The sequence below is a fragment of the Calypte anna genome, chromosome 3, assembly GCF_003957555.1.
Source record: "Calypte anna isolate BGI_N300 chromosome 3, bCalAnn1_v1.p, whole genome shotgun sequence".
Classification (NCBI taxonomy): Eukaryota; Metazoa; Chordata; class Aves; order Apodiformes; family Trochilidae; genus Calypte; species Calypte anna.
The window spans coordinates 69,019,370-69,030,179 of NC_044246.1; the positions used below are offsets into that span (position 1 = coordinate 69,019,370).

Here is a 10,810-nt window from a genome sequence, read left to right on the forward strand (position 1 = left end):
AAAGATGCACTTCTGTTTGCATTTTCCAGGTGCTATTGAATATTTACATATGTAGTTTTATTATAAACATTGCCATGGCAGAGGGTGACACTTAACTCTTGGGGATATGGATGTGCTGTTGCACTTGCAGTAAGATACAGGCAACAATGTAACTTGTCATAAAATTTTGAGTTCCGAAAACAGATCTCCTGGAGCACTGCAAATCCTCTGACATACACAAGATGTTATCCACATCATCTTCCACTTAAAGAAGCCCTCATTGGGGCACTCAAACTGTACAGTGATCATTTTGGACTTATTAGGGATGCAACACCTCTTGTCCAAGCACACCCCGCAGAAAGTTAGTTTGTAGCTTTGTGTAGTTGAGCATCCAGAAAAAATCAGTTTTTCTGCCGTAGGAAACTGGAAAGTCGGTTGACATGTTTTTCCTTTTGGAATCTAATATAAAAACAAAGAAAAACCTGAATCTTTGTATGTGGAAAAGGGAACATGAAAAAAAGAAATTACAATATTATGTAGAAATATCTTAAATTACTCTTCTGAAAGATGTCATTTTTCTTTATCAGTGAGCAAATAGAAAGCATGTTCTGAGAAACTGAGAAGCAGGACAGCACTAGCAGCACTTATATTTCTGGACTTCATATTGGTTTGTTTGCAGTTACACATCTGTAGTTTACACTGAAACCTGTAGTTATTTTATAATTAGTTGCTAATATATTTTCCATTACTTCCAATATTTCTGTTTTCTGTTAGGAAAGTGTGTATTAGTGAGTACCTTTATGGTCTTCAGTATATTGGTCAGACAAGGCTGGATGAAGCATAATCTCTTTTCTTTCTTCATTTCACACTTCCTGTTGTCATTGGTGACTCTGCTGGATATGCCTATGCCACAGGTCCTGGAACAGGGGGTCCAGCGGGTTGCCTGCACGAGGCACTTTTTCTTCAAAACTAGTGGTAAGCTTTTGTAAGCTAAGACAGCAAGGTATTCATTATGCAGCAGAAGAGCCCCAGAAGGATTAGTTTTTATAAGGTGCTTTTGTAACAAAAACAAAGTAATACAAAAGTTTTAGTAAATTTGAATGGCAGCTCAATCCTCATGCTGGGTATTGAGATTGTAGCAAGGACTATGAAATTTCATGTCTTATATGATACCAATCCCACTCAAGTTTAATGGGATTAAAAAGTATGAAAAGAGAGCTATCTGTGGAATTTTTATGAAACATCCAGAATGGAAGAAACATTGAAATTGTTTAAGGCCAGGCATAGCTTAAAAAGAGGTGCTGAAAGTATAAATAACAGTTTCTTGTAGATGCTGTGAAGGCTTTAGGTGTGTTTTTTGAGGAGTATATTTTCCAGTCACTTCTAATACCATCAAAAAGCCTGGTTTTGATGAATTAGAGATGGATTAGGTGGAGTATACTTTAAAAAAATAAAATTAACTGCAATGCAAAAGTTCTTGGTTAAATTCTGAAAAAAACCACAACTGTTTATGTGGAATCTGGGCAGAATTACAAAGATAACTGGAAAGTAGACAACTATTTAAAGATATCATTGCAGCAAGCAGGTTAAAACCCTGTCACAGATCTGCAGCAAACAAAGGGAAAGTGAATAGTTGTTTATATTCAGTATGTTTTTAAAGTATGACCCAGGTACATCCCTATATATCTAAATTTGTTAAATAGAAATGACATGGAAAGCCAAAAAACAAAGCAAACATGGTGAAATGAAATCTATCACTTGTTATCCATACTAAGAGAAAAAAAGACTTTTCAAAATAGGTACTGGCCCATTGAGGCACTCATGGAATTCATGCACAAGTTGATGTTTCCTCTCCTTGCACTGGGAAAGGAAAGGGGTGACACCTCACATTGAGAGAAGGATGTCAAGGTGCTTCTTCTCGTCAGAGGTCTTCAGAATGCAGCCCCCCAGGGACAGGCTGTTGGGTCCCTGCACCAAGTCCAATAGGAAGTGCTCTTTACAAGCTGGGTGTCTTTTCTCAAGATTATCCTGTGCAGTTAATTCAAATTCCTGAAGACAGACTACGAGCCACCAGTGATGTCTACACACTGATGGAGTTACTGGAAGTCAGACTTCAGCTTTTCAGTCTATTGCTGTACTATGAAGTAGATGACTTAATGCTGTTCTCCAGGTACCCGAAATACCCACAAACCCAACTAATATATTGCAGGGTGCCAAGTAGCTTGGTTGTCATTCTTTTCAATATGTTTTGGTCTTTTTTGGGTCAGATTATCTGTGTTCTAGAAATAAAGTCTCTCTTCACTTGAAATGAGTTGTTTAATGAGTGTTTATATACAGCATTAAGTATACTTCCTTAAAAAGGCTTTGACACAAGTCAAGTTTCAGGTATTGTATCATAATTTTGAAATAAATGTGAGCTTCTTTTTTATATTTGCTAATTTTCAAAACCACTGCTACCGTGTTAGAAGTTGTCCAAACTGAATTTTGGATTTTTTTAAGTGGGTCTGTTTACCTGCAGCTAGACATACTCAGAAGTCTTTTATGAAGATTTTCTGATGTGTTTTGTGATCCTTGTTTTTATTTTATTGATTCGTTATGATGATTCAGGCCATAATTCAATTGCTACCAAATAAATGGCTCAGCATTCTGACACCCTGATTAGTTGTAACAAGGATGGGTTTCCTCATGAAAACTTGACCATGCACAAGAAAGGGGACAGCACAGGGACAGGCAGGTGTGGCCAAGGAAGGGCCAGAATGTCTGCTTCTGGCAGTGGTGCTTCTCTAAAGTGGAAAACAGAACTACAATGTTAGCAGCAGAGCCAGAGTGAGGTTAAAGGGAATATCAGCTGACCCTGGCAGAATTCCCTGGATAACTCGTATGGTTTTGATCAAAAACCTTTTTAGGGAGAGGGTTGTCCTTGCGGTGACCGGAAAATTTATGAATTTACTAAGTCTGCAAGGCAGTCTTCATAATTTTCTTCTTTCTACTGAAAGAAGAGGTCTGCAGCAGGAGAAATGTCCCAGGCTGTGAAGTGGCTGCCCACCAGCAACCCTAATTGGTCTGATCTGATGAGTAAGTAAATGCCTGCAGAAATATGGTTTGAAGGTAGCAGTGGCCGATTCCCTGGTGACAGAAGCCAAAAGGCTTTTTGCTTTTCATATTCATCAGGTTTAGAGAAAAGAGTCTGTGACCTAAGAGTAAAAGGGGTAATTGGGACAGACCAGACACCCTGGCAGTGCCTTGAGCAAGAAATGAGAAACTGCCAGTGTGCTGCCAGCCTGGCTGCCAGAGCCAGGGACACCGAGTGTAGCAAGGCTGGTGTATGGAAAAGTTGAACAGTGTAGGAAGGCACACCTGACATCAGCCTGTAGTTTGTTGATTGAAGCTGCTTGTGCTGTCCAGGCCTACAGATGGATTGTCCAGGCTTCTTTCTGCCCACAGCCCTGGTGCAGGGACTTGCTGCTCCTTTTGGTATGAATGTGGGTGTACATCCAATGGCACCGCTGACACAGAGGCACTTATACAGTGGGTTTGGTTGGAAGGTCTGTCCATTAGGATAATAAATTCCACTGAGCTCACATCCTACAGCTATCAGATCTGCAAAGGGTAAACTGCAGTTACTAAGGAAGGAGGAGCATGTGGTTCCTGCCTACAGAGCGCTATAAAGCCATCATCCTTTACTGCATCCACAGCTCCCAGTTCTTCCCAGTCCAAGCAACCTTTTTATTTTCCTATGCCCAACCACAACCACCTAACTAAATCAGTCATCAGTGTGTCTGAAAATAACAGGCTTGTGCACAATGAACTGGTTTCACAAATGCATGCACATTAGTGAAAGTGTAAAGACGATCCCAACCCTACAGTGAGATTGTGTAACTGAGCAGTCAGAGAACTAAATTAGAATAAATTGCCCAGCATGGAGCTGTGCAGCACCAGCAAGCAGAGCTTTCCTCCCAAACCATTCACCTGCATATGGTCCCACCCTCCTGGATTTCAAGAAGGGAATGTGAAAGAGCAACTTACATGCACACACTCCTGTTTCATACCTAGGCTCATCTTCTGAGTAGTCACAGTAGAGGCCTTTGTGGGGATCACAGATGGCTGCTTCATTGCAGGTCTCTCCTGACTGCTTGGCACAGACCTTACAGCAGCCACAGCCATCCTTCACCAAGCTTACCCCGGGGGTGCAGGTTGGCACAGGTGGGCACCTGCATGGCCAGTGGCAAAGCTCCTTGCGCTGATGGACTTCAGTAGTTTCTGAAGGTTTTTCTCCAGGCTTCACCAAGGGGCTGTGGAAAAACTTACACACAGTGGGATATTTTGAGAGCTGAATGCATTACGGGGAGCTGGGGTAGCATAAAAACAAGTTGGGGTGGAAAAAACTGTGAAGTTGCATGAAGACACATAGCATTTCTCATCTCACAGTTTCCAAAAAGTGTGATGCCACAAGATTTAGATAACACACGGGACAGGTTTCATCAGTCACCTCATGTATCAATGTGTCATTCCACCAGTGAGTGGGGCCTGCTGCTTGATGGAAGCACAATCCATGGGTCTTTCCTTTGCCTTCGATAGAACAAGACCTATTGTACAGCTCAACTAGGAAAAAAGTGTTTTAAAGTAGATGGTGGCTTTATTTTAAATACTTGTTTCCAGAAACCAGATGAGTTAGCTTTTGTCCTTCCACTGCTGTCATCCCAGTACTGCCCCATGTACCACTTCTGAAGGCAAACACTTTTCAAAATAGCAAATCTCTTGGTGGTCTACTTTGGCTCAAAAGTTTAAGTAGCTATTTTGGGAAGGAGTATTAATGGATATACAGATTCTCTGGTGCTAGATGCAAAAACTGAATCCTGCAAGTAATAAGTAGTTGCACTGAGTTTAATACACCATTTTCTATGGGTGTATATTTGCATGAGTGTTTATTGCTTACAGGGCAAAAAGATCTATCAGAGAGGTTGAGAGGTTTACAACAGCAGCAGAAAGTCAAGTTCTAGGCATAATTTACTGTTTTCCACATTCTGTCTAAGAAGTCCTGTCTTTTTTTTTCCTTCTTTTCTTTTTTTCTTTTTTCTTTTTTCTTTTTCTTTTTTTTTAAGTCCTAAGTAATTCTTGACAGGTTTATTTTTCTGAGGCAGAGGGAAAGATTAAGTCAGCACAGTGTGAGAATGGATTTATTTGAGATAGCTAATATTCTGTCTGCTTTTGAGAAAAACTACATCTCACAGAGACAGCTTAGATCTCAGCATAAAATCTTTTCATGCTGCTGATTTCAGCAGAAATGCAGATACTGACATAGTTATTCATCATGGAGGGATGGCTCATGGGGGCACACACAGTGCTTGTTCACAAGTATAATGTAAAGGTTGGGAGCTGATCCAGCCCCTAATCAGATGCTAGTACCACAAAATAGCTTGCAGGAAAAAAAGGAAAAAAATATACCATAGAACTTTCCCAGGCCCATGAAACCCCACCCATCAGTTTGTCTCTGTCCCTCAAACCTGTGACTCCACTGATATAGGAACAACCTCAGGCAGAGGTGCTAAGGGAAAGCTGAGGAAGGGATTTTCTGCTGGGTTTCCTTTCAGTTCAGCTTTCAAATTGAAAGCATCCACAGAATTCAGCATTTCATATGGCTTATCCTATGAAAGCTCTTGCAGCATAATTGAGTTGGCCTAATCACAATCAACAGTAAATGACCTTTTAAAAGTCTTTTTTTCTACCACTAATTTCCATTTTTCATGGTCATTTACAAGTATGCTTACAATATCTTAATCCACAACTGCTAATGAAGCTCCAAAGTAATAGCTTTCAAGTTCCTTTGGCTGAATGATTTTTAAGATACATATTAATTTACAGATGCAATTCATGTAATAAATGAATATCAAACAATGTCATGTGGTATTCTATGCAGTATCCTGAAGATAGTTTAATAAATGTATAATTTTGTTAATAGCTTGCTGATAAGGGATTTCTTGTAGTCCTATTTAACTAAATGCAGCAATAATATAGAAAAGACTAACTTAAATCTCCTATTTTTTTAGGTCCCGAAGCCTAAAAAACCTTCCTATAAAATATACTGTTAATTTTATTAACATGTGCATTGGAGTACAAAATTTCTTAAAAGCTTGTTTTGTAACTAAGACACACAGATCTTCCTATCCACTCAGCAGTATGTTGCTTTAGGAAACTCACTTTGTTGCTACTTTTTTTGTTTGGTTTTTTGGGTTTTTTAAGCAGAATTTTATTACGAATTTGGCCATGAGGTTATGTGACTTAAATCAGATATCATGTTTCAAAATGGGTATTTGTAGCAGGAAATAATGTGTGCTTTAATCAATATGTTTAGTTTGTATTACAAATTAAAATGTGCTTTAGACCTTCAGAAATCTACCTACGAGTCATTTCTCTCTCTCTTCCTTTTTTTTTTTTTTCAGGGTGGGGGGGAAACATGTCAACTGAAAGGTGTGAGACTGGAAATCCGCTAATAAGAAAGATACTATCAGGCAAATACCTGACAGTTTTAATCATGGAATTACTGAGAAGGTCTACCTGAAAAATCTTCAAAAATCTGCTAAGTTACCAGGGCAATTTAAAGCTTGCTAGTAAAATCTACAGGCCAAATATTTTTTAATTCTTGTTTCCCAAAGTTCCTGTACCAAAGCTGTCCACATCACTCAAGTGCCCACTGCATACTTTTGCTGATCCACTGGGTGGATCAGAAAATGAGACCACTGTGTAGTAATCCTTCATGTGTTGTTGTTTCTTTTCATGTGTTTCACAGGTTTAACAAGGTTTGCATGGCATAAATAAGCAAACAGCAAAAGTAGGCAGTGTGTCAGTGGTAGTGTTCGCTTATTTTTGTCTGGCTTTAAATATGCAGAGACTTTGCAGAGAGACAGTCATTTGAAAATTCTGTTTGACATTCATCTTGATTGTAAAGGAAAAATACACAGCGTACACATAAAGAGGATTTTCAAAGTTAAGTAAATAAGTAATGAAATTGGCCTTTGACACAAAGTCCTTCAGCAAAAGCTATGACTTAAAATTTTCTCCTAAGAGACAAAGCGTAACGCAACCCAGGTACCTTCATCTTTGTAAAACTAGCTTGAAGTCAGATCACTGTGTGTATATATATATATATATATCTGGAATATATATGAGCATGGAGAAATCGTTACTTTCTGGCTGCGTCAGATAATCATTTGTGCTATATTAAAAAAAAAAAAAGTGACAATTTCAGCTCCCTTAAAGCTTTTTTTCTTCCACTTATTCATATTAATGTACAGATTAGAGAGAAAAAAATACTAAAGTCAGAACTGATGCATTAAATAAGCTGCAAATGAAATTTACGCAGGAGTAGGGAATGGCTCCTTATTTTTTAAGAGGAATTTGCTTTACTGAAATTTATTTTGTCATTAAGCAAGTAAAAACTGAAAACGGGGGGCAGGGTGAGGAAGGGAGGAATCTTTTCCTTCTTTTTAATGAACTTACCTGTTGCGTACAAGGGATGAAGAAGATGGTGGGAAAAAGGAGCCACCGCATGTTCCTGCACATTCAGAAGTGAAACTGGGAGATAGGGAACAGGCTGAGCTGTGTCAGAGGAAGCACTGAACACAAAGCTCTCCTCTGTCTCCCTTGCCAACCCTACTTTCCCCAGCACATGCACGAACACATACAGACATTCACACTTGAAATTCTCCACTTCATACAGAACCAGCTTCACACTGAAATTTCCAACTGATCTTTTCTCTGCCTGATGCTAGAATATAGATTTTCACACCCTGCTTGATCCCATCCAGCTGCTTCAGGAGTTTCTGCCTGACTTAATTGAGGTCGGGTGGGGTGACATCTGATTCTTAGATTCTTGCTGCTGGAAATGTAGTGTTATTTTTAACTTGTCTTTAAGTCCATATTACAGGAATTTCTGAGATCTGACAAGCAGAGCCCCAAATACTTGTGTTTTCTGAGGCAGAGAAAGCAGAATTTCACAGAAATTCTGGTGTACTGTGCCTAGCAGAATCCTAGCATAAAAATTAACACCATTAGTACACGCTTTCTAAATAGGGAAGAGAGGCTATAGGGTGTTATAATGCTGGTAACAGACTCTGCGCTGCTTCTTTCCCTGGAATCCTAATGGGGAAACCCAAATGTACTTCTCTCTGAAGTATGCACCTTGTCTCTCTGCTTAAACACAAACCCATTCACATTGCCAGAGTTCCTCCTCCCTAATACTATTGAGGTGACATTCCTGATTTTTGGGTTAAGAAGTGAGGGTCTCCAGGGGAGGATGAAAGCTCTACCCCTGCAACAGTGATGTTGATGGTGAATGCTCCTCCCTTGCATTTGTCCTCTCTCAGTCATCTCCTGTGAAGTTCAACAGTTCCCAGTGGGGCTGTCAAACCCCATGGTCACACAGCAGCTGTGAATGGGCAGAGGTGGTGGTGGGAGTACTGAATCAAATCCAACCCAAGAAATTCTCTTTTGCTCTGCAGCTCAGATGGCTTCATCCCCTCTGCAGTAACAAATGAATCTTCAACTGCTCTCTCAAACTCCTCATCCTTCTAAACAGCTCCTCTTTCAGCACATCCACTCTGTCACATACTTCATAAAGGCCAAACAATAGCTACTGGATGCTGGGGATGAGTTAATTTCAGTATTGTTACTCCGATTATGCACCTCTGCAGACCCGGTCTGACTCAAGCCTTGTGTTTCTCATTAAAAGCTTATGGACACAGCACCTGGGTTTCTCAAAAAATCTCTTCTGTGTACTTTCAAAACACAGCTTGTTTCACAGGATCAGAGGGTAGTTGAAGTTGGAAGAGACCCAGGCGGTCTCTAGTCCAACCCCTACTGAAGCAGGGTCGGCTCTGAGATCAGGCTGGGTTACTCAGGGCTCTGTCTGTTTGGATCTGAAAACCCTCCAAGGGTGAAGGCTGCCAAACCTCTCCTGGCAGCCTGTTGGAGGACAATAATGAGCAATGCAGGCTGTCTGGGGAGATCCAGGTGAAGTTTTCTCCTACAGACCCAAAGACACCCCTTTTGCTAAGAGCCTGAGGACCAGGACATGGATTCTCCTAGGGCTGCAGAGGAGCACAGAGCACCCATTTGAAATGTAGTGTTCCTCCTTGCATCACAGAAATAAAGCACATGGCCACTGCGGGACTGGGAATGCTCTGTGTGAGCTGGCAAAGACTGGTTTGCAGTGGATAATGGGTCCCATTCTCAGGAAATGGGAAAGAAAGGTTCCTGTAGGATCATCCATTTTTTTCATATCATGTACTTTGCTGGAATTCACCTGGAGAGCACGGTACCTTCAGAATCAGAACGAGACTTGGAATCTGGGGTTTGAATATAATTAAGCTGATGGATAGAAAACGCTGGGTGGGAGGAAGGCTCCTCTCTGAGGAAGGCATTCTGGTGATATAACACATTCAAATGTGTTTTTATTTGTCTGGATTGTTGCCCAAATGCTTCCAAAACAACCGGGGTGCTTCTTCAGTCCAGGAAGGGCCTACTGCTAGGAGCAGCACTCCTACAAGTAGGACTCATCTCTCCTAAGCTATCATGTACCTTCATTGCCTCTCCCTAACAAATACAATAACTGAGGCTGTCTGGAGTTTGCAGTGCCTGCAGTACTGAACCCTGATTGTATTTAACAAGGAGCCACAACACCAGCAACACTAACTCCTCTGCATAAATGATTTAAATAAATAGAGGCTGTATGCTCTGTTCCTCTCTGGTGGATCCTTAGTGATCCCTCATAACTCAAAAATTAATGTTCTTAATGCCACGTCCAGACCCAGCAATAGTTTGTCTATATGCGTCCTTCTTGCTAGATCTCCCTTGCAGATTTGATTACATAAAGCATCATTCATTTCCAGAACTAAAACTGCTCTGTTATCTGGTCCCATTATAATACTATCCTGAAGGTGAAATGTAATTTGTATTATATATTCAGTGATCTCTACCAACTGCACACATTTCTTTGGTGTTGAAAAATCCTCTTCCAGTCTGTAAAATATACCATGTAAATCCATTGTCATAAGAGATGGAAAAGCATGGGATATAAACCCATGAATTAATATAACCATGCATTCTAACAGGATACCCTGTCTAAGAAATAATACCAGAATTATTCATTATTGATATGTGTTATGGGCCAGGATTTTCTATACTCCCTACTGGGTTTGGTGGAGTTATTGTGTCTAAATCCAGCAAAGCCAAGGTTGATTTCCATCATTCCTAATAACAGGGTGTCAGTCCCAGACACAAGCCGGGGCTAGGAGCTCATAATTTGGTGGGAGGGTTTTAACATGTTGTCCTGTTTTTTCACTCATTCTGCATGGATGTTATAAAGAAATTCCTTTATTTCAGTCAGCCAAACCCCCTGTATGTGTCTCTTCACAAAAAATATTAAATAGATGAGTAAAAAGAAATGTGTGTTACGACAACAGGCTGCCCTCACCTCATCTTGTCTCACACACTGTTTAATCACTGGGCTTTGCAAAGAAGCTTCCTTCCTGAAATCAGTCCTGCTCCAAACTCAGTAATGGACTTCATTCACCAAGAGCTGTGCTTGCTATTGCCAGCAGCTTGGCCAAACCACAGCATAGACATTTCCTTGCTGGGAGCAGCAGACTTTGCTCCAGGGCAGCATGGTGTGCCCCAGGTCCTGGGCTCAGGGTGAAGTTCCCAGCTGGGTCACTCAGGCTGGGTGCTGCAGTGATCTGGCAGAGAGCAGAACAAAACAGAGTTTGAACAAAAACACAGATAATGATGCCCAGCACTCAGGTGACTGGGGGCAGTTTAAAACCTGATGCTTACA

At 40.7% G+C, this 10,810-nt stretch overlaps 1 protein-coding gene across 1 annotated transcript; it reads right to left on the reverse strand.

The window, feature by feature from the left end:
• Positions 1–156: 156 nt before the first annotated feature.
• CCN6 (cellular communication network factor 6) lies at positions 157–7,527 on the reverse strand. Its single transcript, XM_008495564.2, has 5 exons — positions 7,477–7,527; positions 4,006–4,282; positions 3,337–3,579; positions 776–969; positions 157–438 (listed from the first exon to the last, which is right to left on the reverse strand). The coding sequence occupies exons 1-5, from the start codon at positions 7,525–7,527 to the stop codon at positions 157–159; spliced, it is 1,047 nt and encodes a 348-aa protein (XP_008493786.2).
• Positions 7,528–10,810: the final 3,283 nt, after the last annotated feature.

What these genes read in the sequence shown, in the direction of transcription:
- CCN6 (XM_008495564.2), bottom strand. Translation starts at nt 7,527, where the DNA reads ATGCGGTGGCTCCTTTTTCCCACCATCTTCTTCATCCCTTGTACGCAA. An exon ending in TGAAACAGGAGTGTGTGCAT is followed by an intron (nt 3,580 to 4,005) that starts GTAAGTTGCTCT and finishes TACCCTTTGCAG; the next exon opens with ATCTGATAGCTGTAGGATGT. An exon ending in AAACTACAGGCTGATGTCAG is followed by an intron (nt 970 to 3,336) that starts GTGTGCCTTCCT and finishes TTGCTGTCTTAG; the next exon opens with CTTACAAAAGCTTACCACTA.